The sequence below is a fragment of the Hyperoodon ampullatus genome, assembly GCF_949752795.1.
Source record: "Hyperoodon ampullatus genome assembly, chromosome: 1".
In the NCBI taxonomy this organism is placed as follows: domain Eukaryota; kingdom Metazoa; phylum Chordata; class Mammalia; order Artiodactyla; family Ziphiidae; genus Hyperoodon; species Hyperoodon ampullatus.
Window position 1 is genome coordinate 112,558,311 of NC_136914.1, and position 17,083 is coordinate 112,575,393.

The 17,083-nt window shown below is 37.3% G+C and overlaps 1 protein-coding gene across 2 annotated transcripts in view; it reads right to left on the reverse strand.

Moving 5' to 3' along the window:
* Positions 1–15,185, reverse strand: part of PHYHIPL (phytanoyl-CoA 2-hydroxylase interacting protein like) — a gene marked incomplete at both ends in the record, with an annotated part of 88,658 nt that extends 73,473 nt beyond the window's left edge. The window contains one exon of one of the 2 annotated variants that reach the window (XM_079703775.1): positions 15,080–15,185. In XM_079703775.1, coding sequence (XP_079559901.1) covers positions 15,080–15,185 — 106 coding nt within the window. Of the gene's footprint in view, positions 1–15,061 lie in introns of both variants that reach the window. The other variant, XM_079703774.1, reaches the window with a different exon arrangement.
* Between the last annotated feature and the right edge of the window lie 1,898 nt (positions 15,186–17,083).

The window sequence follows — 17,083 nt, forward strand, 5'->3', positions numbered from 1 at the left end:
AACAAAAACTATTCTGGGTAAAAATCCCTCTTCTCCTTTCTGCTTTCTTACATCATCACACTTCGCTTTCTTAGGAGTCATTTTTTACTTAAAAACAATGTTTTTGACATTTCACAAGAGTTCTGTGTGCTCAGAGAAAAAATTAAAGAAATGTTGATAGAAATGCTGGGCAAAAAACTTTGCAAACTCATAGGTAAATGATACAAATGCAGCATTCTAGAGTGTTTTTGAAATTTAACTATCAGCACAGTAACAATTTAGCTATCTTTGACATGGTCTATAAATAGATGAAGATAAAAATGTTATATCTTTGTATTTCCAATGTCTACTATTTACTTTCCCTCATAAAAATTTCAGAAATAATCTAAGAAAGCATAGTTTAAGACAATTTAGTTGGTATTACATCTCACTGCCATTTTGCCCTTCTGTCAAATTTTTCAGAACGAAACAAGAACACTAGAGAAATGGCAGAGAGCACTATTGTGGTTGATTAATGTGCTTTATAAGTTTAGATTGCGTATTTTAGATTTTCTTAAAGGACAGCATATCTGCATTTTAAAGTGTAATGAATATAAGTAAGTACACACACATACATACATTTTGTTTGTGCTAAATAGCATCATGCATGTATCCAGGAAAATACATTTAATTTTTTCATTAAAATATTAATACATCATAATGAAACTAAGTGGTCTTTGTATGTCAAAAAATTTAAATAGTAATATATTAATACTAAAACCAAAAAATCTGGTAAAAATATTTTTCAAATTACTGTGAAATCAGTGAAGAAAAAGTTCAGTGACTGCTGACCCATATGAAGCTTTTAGAAATATTTGTGAAGCTCTTAAAAATATTTATATAAATGAAGATACACTTCATTCTACACACAGTGCAGAATAAAAACTCTGGTAGAGGTGGCTAGATTGTATTTGGAACATTTATCATTATTTCAACCTCAAATTTTATTACTGTAAATTTTATCATTAGAATTTGAATGAATAAAAGCTTTTAGCAAAACAAATAGTGCAAACAGCAAATTCCAGAATCACTGTCTTTTTAGTCATTAGGCTTTCCTGTTTTTATTTTTCTTTAATCACTAAAAATAACAACCAAAAAAGCATAGCAAGCTCCAGGGAAATTAATATTGGACATACTGAACTGTACTAAAATATGTAAAAATAGGCTCAAATACGCAACCTTAGCACAGCTCAAAAAAGTTATACAAAAACTATTTGTATTAAAATGGTAGGTTTAGGGCTTCCCTAGTGGCGCAGTGGTTGAGAGTACGCCTGCCGATGCAGGGGACACGGGTTCGTGCCCCGGTCCGGGAAGATCCCACATGCCGCGGAGCGGCTGGGCCCGTGAGCCATGGCCGCTGAGCCTGCACATCCGGAGCCCATGCTCTGCAACGGGAGAGGCCACAACAGTGAGAGGCCCATGTACCGCAAAAAAAAAAAAAAAAAAAAAAAAAGGTAGGTCTACCTAAACTTATACCAAAAAATCTGCAAAGAACAAAAATTAAGTGAAAAAAGACAATGTCTTATTTAGGCTAGCATTCAATACATACCATAGCAAACATTAAATTTAGTAGGTTCGAAGTTAAAAGAAAATCTTGGAAATACATATTCAGTATGAAAGTTTTAGAAATAGCTTTGGTGAAGATTTTAGTTTCTGTAGGCTCAGGTGTTTACTTTATGCACTGTAGACTGTTGTCAAGGAGGGAAAAATTAGTACAGTGTATTTCCACAGTAAGCACAGAAAATCATATACTTAACTCCCTTTCCAGTGGATATAAGGGAGAGAAATCTATCAAGTATAGAGCTTAGGTCAACTGTATTTCCTCCATGTTAACTGCCCCAAATAACTACTCCTAAGCCAAATTTAATTATATAAAAGTAATTAATTTTCAAATGCTCCTTTTAGACACCACAAAAAAGGACACCAACATTTGAATTTATTCATTCTAATGAGCAGTTCAACAATTTGGCATGAGTCTAAAAGACTGACTAGAAGATGAAGGAAAAAACACTTGATAAAGGAGCAATAGAAAACAGCCTGAAAAGGACTACCAAATTCCATCTTTATCCTCAAACGCACTCCCTATGAGACACAGATAGATATTTCTAACAGCCTCCTGGATGTTTCCATCTAGGTATTCCACAAATATCTGAAACCTAGCTTGTCCAGAAAAGACTTTAATAGCTTGTTAATAGCTTGTTAACAAGGCTTCGCCTTCACATTCACTCCAACCAACAATTACTACTTTATTTACTGGCATCAAAATGTACCCAGTCTCCCAATCTAGAAAATTTAGCCATCAACAATTCCTTTCTCACGTCTCACACTTCCAATTTAATCACAAAGTCAACAGATTTTTACTTCAAAAATGTTATTCAATTCCACCCCCAATTTTTATCTTCTTTTTCTTAACAATCCTATTATCTATAACTGCCCTGTAAGTGGTTAGATTCCTGAGCTCAATATCCCAGTTCATTCCTCAAATGAGTATATTTATTAAAACAAAATATGCAATATCTCTTCCTTACCTAAGAACTTCTTTGGTCGTACTACCTACTGCAGTGATTCTCCAAGTGTGGTCTCCGAATCACCAACATCAGCATCACCTGGAAACTTGTTAGAAATGCAAATTCTTGGGCTCCACCCCAGAACTAAGGGATCAGAAACTCTAGGGGGTGGGGCCGAGCAATCTGTTTTAAGAAGCCCTCTTGGTAATAAATGTTGAGATCCCATGGTTTAAGTTGGTTTTGACAAATGATTTATTTATTTTTAACACAAAGGTGATTAAGATGTTCAGCAAGCATTATCATTTAACTTCCTTCTTAATTTTTGAACTATTTTGAAAACTGAATACAAATAGCATACATTAAATTGTGCTGTATCATGTGATTTGGGTTAAACATCAAAATAAAAATTTGCCTGCTACTTCAGTGCACGAAATGGCACAATGTATAAAAAGGTTACGGCTCTGATCATGTTTCATGTTTGTATTTTTAATTCAAGTCAGCAAGTATATACTCAAGTAAAATTTTGCAAACATTATGTGTTTGCATGCAGTGTTCAATTAGTTGCAGGCAAGGCTCAGGTGCATCTCTTTGTCCCTTCAGCTCAACAGAACAAATTAAATAGAAGGGCTTATTATGAATTTTGTGTACTTCTTGATGTTTGTGATAAAGTTATTCTAAGTTTGGGTTATAGTTACACTTTTTTCCAGTATAGGTTATGAAATAATTACCTATAAAACTAGAAACAGATCCCTAGTTAAAAGCAGGAATGTTGAATAAATGTTAACATGGATGTATTGAGACTCATTTGGCTCAAGACGTCTCAAAGTCTTACTACTAATTAGTAACAGCTGATCTTTCAGCTAACATTTGGAAGCTCTCACCAAAGCTAAAATATGATGCTAAATTTCAATGATAGTCATCTGGTCAGTAGAATTTACATTGTAGTGATAAATTTTAAATGATAAATTTTCATTGGGTTTCATACGTCAAGGTTTGCAAATAAAGATACCCTCTGCTTTCCAAAAGTTTGCTTTATGTCACTTCACTTTTACGAAATATCTACACTAGTACCTGTTTTTGCCAACCAAAAAAAATCCAAAGAGGATTTTTCCCTTCTACAAAAAGAGGCAAAAAGCAAAGAATAGCTTTCAGCATTTGTTTTGCAGGGAGCCATTATTGAGGCAGTGTGTACCCCAAACCAAGAGAGCTGCACCGCCAAGTTCCTTCCCTGGGAACTACACTCTGAATCTCAGCACCAAGCCTCCAGAGCTCTGAACTGTGTCTGTGAGCATCTGTGCTTTATCTGGATTTATTCTGTGCATCATTAGCAAGATGTGTCCTAAGGTAACTGCTTCTTCACTTTACACCATTTTGGCTTACTAAAGCTTTCAGAAGAAAGCTCTACTTTTGGATATAGAGAGGAACCTGTAATGATACAGTCTTTGACAAGTTCCATAATTTTGAAAAAAAGTGTGCCTGAAGTTATTGTAAATCTAGGAATTAAAATAAAATGTGCTCAGAACAAAGTCACCATATTACCCATGAACAACAGCATATACGACTGGAGAAAAATCTTATTAAATCCTGCATGACAGTGCAACAAATATGATAAATTAGTAAACTTATCAAAAAACTGAAATAAATATTGGTACATGTCTAAAAATGCAGAGAATACAATATTATTCATCACATATGCTTGATTAATTCAAATACTGAAATTATATAAAATCTTTCCAACTTAATGGCATTAGAATACGAATGTGGCAGATCTCTCCATTTACTTTTGTAGAAGTTTCTCAAATAGGTCATTTCAAGGATGCTAAAACAACACACAATGGACAAGACAATTTTAATGTCTACATCAGGTTTTTACACATCATCAACTAAACAATCAGAATTGTTGAGACAACTCTATTAAGGGAAGCAGGTAAAATTTTTAAAATCTCAGGAGTGGTAGCTCCTATAAAAGCTGTTGTCAGCTTTCATTAGGTAGCAACTGTTCACTAATAAGGACTGGATATTAAGATACTTCAAAATAACTTTGCCTCATCACATACAGACTACCATTTAAATTGATGGATTTTTCTCCTTTTTTTTTTTCTGAAGTTAGCTGTAATGTTACAGATAGAAAATTTCAAAATTCATTTTTTTTCACACCAAACTTAGGTAGGTGTCCTGAAGCAAGGTATAAATATTTCAAAAGAAACAAGAAATACTTTATTTATTCATTAAAAAGCCCTTTTATAAATCTTTCAAATGTAAATAATAGACACACTAATATGATTATATAGCTTTGTAACAAGTTGAAAAACTCAAACTGACAAAACAGTCACAAACGTTACCAAGCTTATAAATGCAGATAAAGTATCAGTAATGAAACTGATCCTTACAGTTAAGAGTCATCATCCAAGTAAATTAAATTAAGCTGCTCTGAAATTTTAAGAGATCAGTGCAAACATATGAGCATTTAAAAATGTTGTCAATGAATATCTTAGAATATTATAAGATACATTATTTTTGCACTGAACAATGAAAAAATGAACTGATGGATGAATCAATTCTATCACTTCCCTCCAAAAGGATTTATTCAATTGGGACTTAATTTGATTCATTTTGGGGGAAAAAATCTTACTATTTCTCTAAAGTCTTAATCAATTTATTTTAAGAGTATCCTGAGAAGGCAAAATAAGTTTAAAAAAAAATTACCATTTGCCACTACTTATCTGTATGAACCAGAATTTCCTAGGGACAATGCAATAAAAATAAAATTCAGAAATAAAGTGGATGCTGAGGCTGACATTAAATAACAATTTTCAAGTATAACTGCTAATTTTAAGTTCTCACTTAATCGACTTAATTTGAAAAACGATGCATGTTTGAAATTCCAGGATAAATGTATACTAGTAAAATGCTACTTTTACTTGTTAGAGTTTTGTAAAATGTGGTATTTTTGTTTTAAAAGGTTTTCTACAAATTAGAAAATCTGAAATCTACCAATAAGATTTCAAACTAGATAAATCCAAACTATAGATCATGGCATAATCTAGCTAGCCCTAACTAGCGTTTAGTTTATTTTCTCACAAGTAACACTTCTTTCCTTCAGCAATACTAAATGCTATGTATTCCTAGGACATACATGGTGTTATGCCTTTATATATGCACTTATCCTGCCGGAAATGCCCTTATCTCGCTTCTAGAAATTTTTTACTTTACTTTTAATACCCAGAAAAAATGTTGCTTCTCTCTGTGAAGCAATCTGAGAGACTCAGGACAGAATTACCCACTTTTTCTTCTCTACTCTTATTTATTTATTTTTTAATATCTTTATTGGAGTATAATTGCTTTACAGTGGGGTGTTAGTTTCTGCTTTATAACAAAGTGAATCAGTTATACATCTACACATGCCCCCATATCTCTTCCCTCTTGCATCTCCCTCCCTCTCACCCTCCCTATCCCACCACTCTCGGTGGTCATAAAGCACCGAGCTGATCTCCCTGTGCTATGCGGCTGCTTCCTACTAGCTATCTATTTTACATTTGGTAGTGTATATATGTCCATGCCACTCTCTCACTTTCTCCCAGCTTACCCTTCCCGCTCCCCGTATCCTCAAGTCCATTCTCTATAGGTAAGCATCTTTATTCCCATCTTGCCCCTAGGTCCTTCTGACCAATTTTTTTTTCTTTTTAGATTCCATATATATGTGTTAGCATATGGTATTTGTTTTTCTCTTTCTGACTTACTTCACTCTGTATGACAGTCTCAAGGTCCATCCACCTCAATACAAATAACTCAGTTTCGTTCCTTTTTATGGCTGAGTAATATTCCATTGTATATATGTGCCACACCTTCTTTATCCATTCATCTGTTGATGGACACTTAGGTTGCTTCCATGTCCTGGCTAATAGAGCTGCAATGAACATTGTGGTACATGACTCTTTTTGAATTATGGTTTTCTCAGGGTATATGCCCAGTAGTGGGATTGCTGGGTCATATGGTAGTTCTATTTTTAGTTTTTTAAGGAACCTCCATACTGTTCTCCATAGCGGCTGTATCAATTTATATTCCCACCAACAGTGCAAGAGGGTTCCCTTTTCTCCACACCCTCTCCAGCATTTATTGTTTGTAGATTTTTTGATGATGGCCATTCTGACCGGTGTGAGATGTTATCTCTTTGTAGTTTTTTTGGGTTTTTTGGTTTTTTTTTTTTTTTTGCGGTACGGGGGCCTCTCACTGTTGTGGCCTCTCCCGTTGCAGAGCACAGGCTCCGGACGCGCAGGCTCAGCGGCCATGGCTCACGGGCCCAGACGTTCTGCAGCATGTGGGATCCTCTGGGACCGGGGCACAAACCCACGTCCCCTGCATTGGCAGGCGTACTCTCAACCACTGCGCCACCAGGGAAGCCCCTCATTGTAGTTTTGATATGCATTTCTCTAATGATTAATGATGTTGAACGTTCTTTCATGTGTTAATTGGCAATCTGTATATCTTCTTTGGAGAAATGTCTATTTAGGTCTTCTGCCCATTTTTGGATTGGGTTGCTTGTTTTTTTTTGATACTGAGCTGCATCTACTCTTATTATATCCTTATTGCATATTATATTCATCTATTTAAATATATCATCTCCCTAATTGTCAGCAAATCCTTTGAATGCAGGATCCAAGTTACATTCATTCTTGGGTCCTTTCTCCCCCTGTTCTTAATATAGACCCTAAAGTTGCGATACATGTATAAACAGTAAAAATACCAGGAAAGTAAAAAAAAAACAGAAGGAAACAAAGTGTGAATATTAACTGGTTAAGTTTAGTACCTAAAAATTAACCTTTGAACAAGAATAGAATGGCACCGTCCTCTAGCTATTGTATTCAAAGTGAGGTCTGCAAACTATTTACCAGTCTGTGATGAGATAAATATAAAAATTAGGATTGAGCATTTAGAAACTTTTATAGGAATCTGACAGTAAGTTTTATGTCTGCTGAATCTTTTTGGATCTTTTAAATTTCATTTTTCTAATAATTCATTTTTATTGTATTTTTATAATGTCTAAGTGATAGACTGAATATTGAAAAAACCCCAACAAAATAGAGAGAGATTGGGAAGCAGTGTATGAAACTATGGAAATAGAAAGATGAGTAAGATCTTGACTCTTTTTCAATGAGAATTTAGTTTAGAAGAATATGATATACACATAAAATTTTATAGTATGTATCAATATAACTATCAGTATTTCTCAAAGTTCATGTTATCATCTTTGATACTTTAAAACATATTTATTAATGGAATTGTAAGCATACCTGGAAATACTAATGTATAACTAGTATTTCTTTCTAAATGATGTTTTAGTAAGAAAGTAGCCATAGACAATATATAAACAAATGAGCATGGCTTTATTCCAGTAAAATTACTTTAAAACCTGGCAGCAGGTTTTTGGATTTGGCCCAAGGACTGTAACTTGCTGATCCCTCTTCTACATCATAGATATAACTCTAAAATGCAATCATAAAGAACATATCACATACCTGATGCTGAAAAACTGTCATTTTTCTTTGCATTTATCAACAGCTTTAAAAACTTTAAAGACTGAGAGATTTACCAACATTCAGTCTTAGAGAAGGTAAGACACTATTTTTCAAGAAAAATCACAGTAAGTATATTGAAAAATATTTTGCGGCTTGTCTTTAATGGCATATGTCTAGGAAAGTTATAAGCCTTTCATACCATTATTAGATAGCAACACTCGCATAGGCTATAGAAAACAAAAAGACAGATTTATTTCCAGTAGTTGCCACTACCACTGCAACTAGTAGTGTATATGCAAAACTCCCACAACCCCTTTAAAATGAACCACAAACTTGGCCCAGATAGTCATAATATCACAAACAAAACTAACCACGATTCAGAGTATGATGCTTTTTGTTCAACTCACATCTAGTGAGGGACTTCAAAATGTAGAGCACTTGTTTGCATTAACAAGCCTGGATCGTAGATTTATTTCATCTTTGGGGTTCAAAATGGGCCTTCCGCAGGATGTGATAATTCCTTGCCTTCAAGGGGTGAGACACAAAGCTCATCAGAGGCCACTCTAAAATTGAAGTCAAATTCTAGACATCCTTTTTCACCTAAGTTCTAGCCTCCCCAGTGAAATATATAGTTCTATGAACAATTCTCTTGCTCATTCTAGAACTCTTTTCCCCGGAACATAAGAGGAATTGCTAAAGGTTTAACATAAGTTTCCAAGGAAGTCTCTTATGTTAGATTTCAAATGTCTTAATGTACATGTTCTTTTCACTTTATACTAAATGCCTGTGAAAAGTCTCCTAAGACTCCAAAACTACCTTTATGCAGATGACTCAAAAATCTCTATTTCATAATCCTCTATAAGGTATCAAGTGGTTTAGTAATGATTCTCAAAATATTATCACTGGATGGTAAGTAGCCCTAAAGAGTGGGAATCAAGAAAAAGGAGAGTCTGAGAAGAATGTAAATGGTGTCTCTTGTGGAGATCCACACTGAAACAATAATGAGAAGGCAGTATATAATACTGTTCTGGGAATGATTTTTCTGAGAGGGAAGCACCCCTGGAAAAGGGCTAGGGACATATTTAGATGTCCACTGAGACCTAAAATTTGAGATGTAAAATACTGTCATCACAATGTCTAAATACTCTTTCCTTTCTCCTTTTTTTCATTCTTGTCAATGATTCTTCAGATTTCCTAGACTTAAAATCCTAAAGTTACCCCGGTCACTTTTTTTTTTTTTTTTTTGCGTTACACGGGCCTCTCACTGTTGTGGCCTCTCCCGTTGCGGAGCACAGGCTCTGGACGCGCAGGCTCAGCGGCCATGGCTCACGGGCCCAGCCGCTCCGCGGCATGTGGGATCTTCCGGACCAGGGCACGAACCCGTGTCCCCTGCATCTGCAGGCAGACTCTCAAGCACTGCGCCACCAGGGAAGCCCCGTCACTTTTCATTTTGCTTGAAAATTCAATCAGTCACAAATTATTGGTAATTATTTTTAGATTTTTCTTATACCATTGCCACTCACTATCCTCCCATAGAGAACAGGCTGAGGCTGCCTATTTTTCTTGTTGAGACTCTTCAAATCTTCTAATACATTTCTGCTGAAAGTCCTCCCCCAATACTAATTTTACTTCTCAAATGTATGTGTATAAAATACAGTCTTCTTAATAAGATAGTTTAACTATTGTCTAGTAATAATAAAATACTTTAAACAGTTAAAAATGGGCAAATACTTTACAGTAGTAAAGATAGAATTTAAATAATTTATAAATAATAAAAAGATTCTTTATAGAGAAAGTTAAAAGAAATGTAAAACAAACCCAAGAAAGAGGCAAATGCTATAAGGAGAACTTAAATCATACATTTAAGGGCAGAGAAGGAAAACCAAAAACTAGAAGGATCATGCTTACTGCAGTAACTGATGCAGCTGCTGTTATTACCGAAGCCCAGGATAAAACATAAACGTCATCATGAAACTATACTCACATAAGTTAAGGGAAAAATCAAGCTTAGGCCTAAAGAGGGAAACATCAGCAGCAATTTTTTTTTTTTTTTTAAAGTGACTTGGAAGTTGCCTAGATAGTGTTCTATAGAGTGAATGTCTAATTGGCTTACTTACCTAGGCAAGAATGTTACCACTTATGACATATCGGTCATTCTACCACTGGAGGGAGCCTGGTCACATATCCTTTGATGTGACTTTTACTCTAAAAACTTCCTGGTCTCCTCTGGGAATGAATCAGAACCCCTACCAAGAATATAAATTTGTTTAACATAATGTGATGGTTTTCAAGCTTTTTGCTTGTTTCTTTTAGTTTTTCTTTTCGTTTTGTTTCATACTCACTAATGAAAATTTACAGCATCTCTATAGTCAGATCAGGGTCAAAGAAATGAACCCGGAGATCACATGTGTTGGTATAGATCTATACTTAGAAAAAAATCATAAAGAAAACAATTGCTAAATCAAGAACAGAGAAGGGCTCTGATGCAAATACCTACCAAAGCAGGTATCAAGGTCACAAGGTACATGAAAAACAGCAAACAGTAGGTTCAAAATAGAAGCTGAAAATAGCTTTTAGGATTAATGCTGAGAAGGATATTACTGATGCGATAGAAAAATATAAGCAAAGGATAGAGTACTATAACTGTGATTTTACTGTTCTTTTCAAATTCAGAATTTACAGTTTCCATTGACTACTCATGAAGTTGAAGTGACATAAGAAGGATTTACTATGTAAACAAAACACAACTGAAATTTTTAAAAAAAGATCTAAACATTGGCCAAAAAATAAGAATTAAGAAGCAGTTCAACTCAAGAAGGTATGTGGAGAATAACAGTCCATTAAAAATAATTATTATTCTCTATTTTGTGTCAAAAACTGTGAGAAATGGTATATAATACTTTACTGAATATCTCAGCAATCCTACAGGACTGACATTATTATACCCATATTACATGAGAAAGCTTGAGGGTAAAAAATGGTTAAGTAATTTGCCTATCTATCAAGAGTAAATATTGTATGAGAGGTCTGATTCTAAAATGGTATTACCACCATGCTATTTGCATGTCAGTGAGACTGAGTAATGCCTACCTTACATTTTTGTACTGTGAAAGGTAATAATTAAGGGTATTTGTCCTAGACATCTGCTTTAAAAAATATCTCCAAGAATTATCTAATACAGCGTTGTGTTACTAAGCACTCCTGTATTACCATGTTTCCAAAATTAAAATTTGTTTAATTCACACATCAATAAGCATAAAGAAGAAAGTCTCAACTGATTTATAATTTAAACAAATATGATAGAGTCCAAATACAAAGGAATTTATCTTTTAAAATATGTTAAAAAAAAAAAACCTTTTCCCTTTTCTTCCACAAACTACTGGTAGACAAAGACAGGGAAATGTCAGCTTCTGCCTGTGCAATTCCTTTAAATTGTGTTCCCTTGCTGACTAGCATCATACACTCCACAAACCATATCTAGGCAGTCATAAAATGCCCGAATCATGGAAATAATACTTATTAAAGCTAGAAAGCCTTGGGGGTGGATTAAATGCTATACAACAAATTAACTTTGTATTTTCTTCTTTACTATTATAACAAGAGTGCAGGGAGCTTGGATACATATAAAGCAACATAAAGATAAATCTTTCCTTCTCGGCAAGGAAATAAAGCTTCAATATGTATATGCATGATGAGAAAAGATGAAGAGAAGTAACGTAGAATTCTATGTGTGGGGTCAGAGCTGTTTTGTCATGTCACAGGTCAGTGAGGGTCTGAAGTACCTATGTGAAGAAACAAACTGGAAATAAGTTGTCATATTACTAATGCTTCCCGATGACAAATTTATGTTTTCTCCTTGGATTTTTTTTTGAAAAGCCACAATTAAAGTACATCATATACGCAACTTGAGGCTACTTCAGCACAGCAGAGGCGAATAACAGAAACACTCTTTTACTTATAGATTATAGAAACTACTAGATTTACAGCACATCTTCAGAGGTTTCCTAATAGAAGTCGATCCAGAATCCTCATGTTGAACCACAAGTAACATCTAGGCAGGGCCATGTATTAGCAACCAAAGCACACATGCCTAGGATAAAAGCACACATGAGATAATGTGTGTGTATAAGAACCCTCTTGCTTAATTAAAAAATCCAATTATATGACCACTTGGACTCTATTCCATATTCTTCAGAGACTATAAATATTTTGAGGAATGATGAGAAAAAGAAGCATTGTGAATTGTTGCTAATAATGTAAACAGATTGTAAGAAAAAAGGCAAGTGACAGAAAAAAAACAAACAAACATAAAAGAGGAGAGCCAGGGAAGCATAAGACATACAGTTATGTTTACCAGCAGCTACAGATCTTAGTTGATGCAATATGCAAAACATTATAAAATTAAAAATGTCTATCAGTGGAGAAGGTAAAAGGAAATGTTTATTAAACAATCATATGATACTTTCTCTTATTCTACTTTATTCCACTTCTAAGGAATTAATATTGCTCTAATTTTTCCCATCATCAGATTAATATTAGGGTAAAATAAAGAGCAAACAAGACAAATCTATTTCTATAATAAAATTATGAAAATATAGCACTTATTATGTACTTAAGCACATAATACATCTACCACATACTAATTTTTCTATGTTATATATTTTCAGCAGTAAAATAATGAGACCTGAGAGGGAGTGAAAGTAAGGGAGTGAAGGTAGCAAATGCATCTAGCTGAAAATTTCTCAATATAAAATTATGATAAATAAGATCTGATTGAAAAACTTAATGCAGCATTTAAAAATTGTTCTGTAAAAATAACCATATCACCTCCTCTAAATTATTCCTATGACACTAACTTAACATTTTTGGAATTGATATATAGAGTCACAAAATGAAAAGTTAGGCATTTAACAACATCTTTACACTAGCTATCTTCAAATTTTACACATCTTTTAATAGAAGAGTTAGCCCTCTGTATTTGTTGGCATAAGCTATTTTATAAAATGAAACCCTATTTAATTAATCTGTGTTGACTCAGAAGTCTGCAAATAAGTATTAATTTTCATAGATACTGCCTAGTGCCAATACCCCCCCCATTAAATGTTACGTAATTTGCTCATTTTGCAAGGATTAGTAATGTGAACTAAAACAACTAAAAAATATTACCAAAATAAAATAACTTCTACTCTAGGAGGAGAGACCATGGTAAATGCAGCACATTAATTTTTGTACTCTGCATTATTAACTCTGTAAAGGTCATTTAAAAAACTTTATTTTTCTTAGTATCTTTGAAACAGGTGGTAAATGCAATTTTAAGTATTGATTACTGGCTTCTGAGGAGCAACCATGAATTGCCCATTTCCAATAACTACAGTAATGAGCTTTTGATAAATCATTGAAGTAAATGAAAATAAAATCTGCCTTTACTTTATTAGATTCTTGGTTTTCTGTCAAACCAGTCTAGGAAGATAAAAATATTTACAGTGGTAACATTACAACAAGTCATTTCACAAAAGTATAAACAAACCCATAGGACTACAGGACTTCCTATGTGCTATGTTAAAAATAATCTGTATAGTCTAATAATGTAACCTTATATATGGAATACCAAAACAATGAATCTTTTTAATGCCATAAATATGTGCACTTAATACTATGGTGACCAAAACAATTTAAGGATAAAGAAAATATAAGCAGCTTTTGCAAGAATATTTATCATCCATACTACACCTGTTTCAGAATTATTCAAAGCAGCTCTGGCTTCAAAGAGCAATTAATCAAAGACCCATTGTCCTAAATTTATTATTAAACGGAAACTCGGTGTTCAGTTGACCTAAACCGTACTGTATAGCAACGCCTAACCAAGTTATTACTATTTAAATGGAATGGAAACAAAACCTCTGGCTCTCTACTTGGATTACATACTGATCAATTTTATGACCTTATTGTGAGTATATTAGTATATCTACATAACCTTGGCTAAAAAACCATTTTAAAATCATCGTCTCTATATACAGTTAAACATTAATTTCATGTATAGCCAAAACTGTTCAGGATCATCTTGACAACACATAAATTGTTTTTCCTTTGTCACATGTATAATTTTTACAATTATTAGGCCAATCAGTACGAATCAGATGACTTCTTTACAAATGAAGTTTTTTTCCGCATTACTGAAATAGCACTGACTCTCCAGCTAATACAGAAGCAGTGTGACTACCCGTGCTGCACGTAGTACCGGTTTCTCTCTAACGCTCAGACGGACGTTTAATCAACGTCCGTCTTCAGGAGACTGCCAACTTTAACAACAGAATAAGCGGTATAATATATCAAGACACAATGGCGAGTACTCGCCCCATATTCTGAATCACGGCAGATGTACGAGGCCACTTCCTTCACAGATTTTTGACAGTTTCTGAATCACAGCCCCAAACGGCGAAGCCGGTGGCTGTCCGTGGTGCTGAAATGCACTCTTTTTCTGCCCCCTCACTGAAAAAACTGTCACCCCCATCCCATTTTGAGAGGATAAAAAGACTTCTAAATGTAGATGTTCGAAAAAGGAACTGTTAAGTTTCTGGGCAGAGACCGCTAACTAGTGTGTGTGCGGGGTGAGGCGGCGGGGCGAGCAGGCTGGAAACCCCCTGAGGGCATCTCCCCTTCGATGCCGGGAGACCCAGGACGGCGGGACTGCGGCAAAGATCAAAAGCGCCGCGTCCCGGGTAGGAGCCGCGGGCGGGAACGGCGCCCTCGCGAGGGCAGCCCTCGGCCGGGGCCAGGCGGGCAAGGCCGGCGAGGGGCGCCGAGGCCGGGGACGACGGCGACTCTCCCCGCCAACGCGCGAGCCCCGGGGTGCTTTTGTTTTTGGGGTCTGAGGGGCGGAGGGGGTGGGCGAAGGGGAGCCCCCACCGGCATTCATTTGCACAGGTGGGACAACAAAAGACCCTGCCGCCCGGGCGGGCAGGGGCGGCTGAGCCAGAGCGGCCGCGGTGCCTGGCCGTGGGCTCGACCCCCACTCCTCACCGTCCCGGCCACTCTTACCGTCCCGGTCGCACAGCTGAATGGCCTCCAGGCTGAGGTTTTTGATCACCTCCTCACAGGGGCTGGTGGGGCTGCTGAGGGCATGATCCAGGCGCGGCACCTCCATTTTTCCAACCCCCTTCTCACGTCCGCCTGCTTCGTATCCAGGCTCTCTCCGTGGACCGTGTGAGAGAGAAGGGCGGGAAAGGGAAAGGGAGTGGCGGAGGAGGGGAGGAGACCTGGGACGCGGCACCGAGGAGCCGAGGCGACGGCAGTGGCGGGAGCTCCACAGAGCGTGCGGCTCTGAGAAGCCGAGACAGACCCGGCGCGAGAGCGGGAGGCGGCGCGCTCCCGGCGGGGAGGGGACGCGGCGCGCGGGGAACGTGAGGGAGAAGGCACGGGGCGCGCACGCGCGCGAGAGGACGCGCCCACCTGCTGGCGCGCGGCGCTCCCTCGGCCTTCCGAGTGTACGCGGCCCGGGGGGCCCTCGCGCCTCGGCGCCCGCAACCCCGCGCGTGAGGCGTCGGACGGCTGAGCGCGCCGGAACGGCGGGTGTCGCGGGGCGTGGCGGAGGCGGTCGCCTGTCCCTCTCTGCTGGTGAGGGTGGTTTGGCGTTCCTTCCCTCCTCACAGTGTTAGTCGGAACCAGGTTGGCACTGCGGCGTCTGCACGAGGAGGTGAGAGTGAGCAGTTTGTTTGTTTATCAAGGATTGGAAGAATGAGGGTCCAGACGCTTTTATATAGGGTTTTGGAGCCAGCGGGCTGCCTTCGCCCCCTCAAGGTCCCGGGCTACTCGCAGTCCGGACCTAACGTGTTCCGCCAGCCATTCCTCAGAAACAGCTGCGTCTGTGTGAGAAATGAGCGGATTAACTGAGGAGTGGCATGGTTTAGGGACAGGATTTTGGTCGTCCCGAAGGAGGGGCAAACGGGAATTCAGACCTGCCAGGAAAGTGAGGGAATGAGGAGATGCCCGCCAGCCTGCTGGAAAGGCAACAGACGTGCTTCGGGGGCCCCAGCTCCCCACCCCAGACTTCTCAGTCTAGCTTCATTCATTCATCCATTTATTCACCCAACAAATAAGTAATAAGCGCTTACTCTGTGCCAGGCTTTGTTGTGGGCGCCAGTGAAGGTGAAAGAGATGATGCCCTCAAGGATATGGAAGGAACCTTTTCCACGTGGAAAATGCGCTTCCTTAACTTATCCTAAACTTGTCTGCCCATTTTTTTAAAATGTCACTTAAGATTTAGCAATAAATCACTCAGGGGAGGTGCAAATGATTTTTAAAAAGAAAACAGAGGTCACAGCCTGTTGATCTCTGTTGCCATTTGCATCTTTGGAATAGTTTTTAGTTTCATAGCTATCTGGGGATCAAAAGTAGTGCCCGCTCCCCTTTTGAGTGTGGATTCCTATTTGAAATTAAAGTTTCTTTTCACTGATTTCCCAACTTCAAACCTAAATGTTAACCAGTAGAGTAACAACTTACATAAAGATTGCTGTATGCTGCCCTTTCTAGTCACATCCATTTAGCCATGACAGGACTAAGTCTAGTTAATTGAAGCCTCATAAAACAGATGAACCAGCTTAGGGTAAAACAAGCCTGTGAGACAATTTGGCACGACTGCAAGTTGTTAAAAATCTGTGGAAGATAACTGGGTCTTTTAAAGGGAAACGTCCTCATTATGAATTTAGGTATTAACGAAGATGGATCTCCTTCGTGTAGTTTGAGAAAACTTTTGTGTCAAGTGAGGAGTGTCCCCAAGGAGAGGATAAATTTTTACTTGTCAAGAAATATGACAAGATGGGGCTTATTAGTGAATTTCCTGTGTTCCAAAGAGGAACACAGTTTCAACTAGAAATTGATATTGTCAGCCCAACCACAGTGGGTTCATCTTTCAGAGTGGTGGTAAATTTACAAATCTTAAAAGGAACTATGTAAGATAGATTACCAATTTATTGATTTACAGATGAGACATATAATTCATGCATATAATTAAAATTATAACTTACACAGATATTTAGGAAGCAC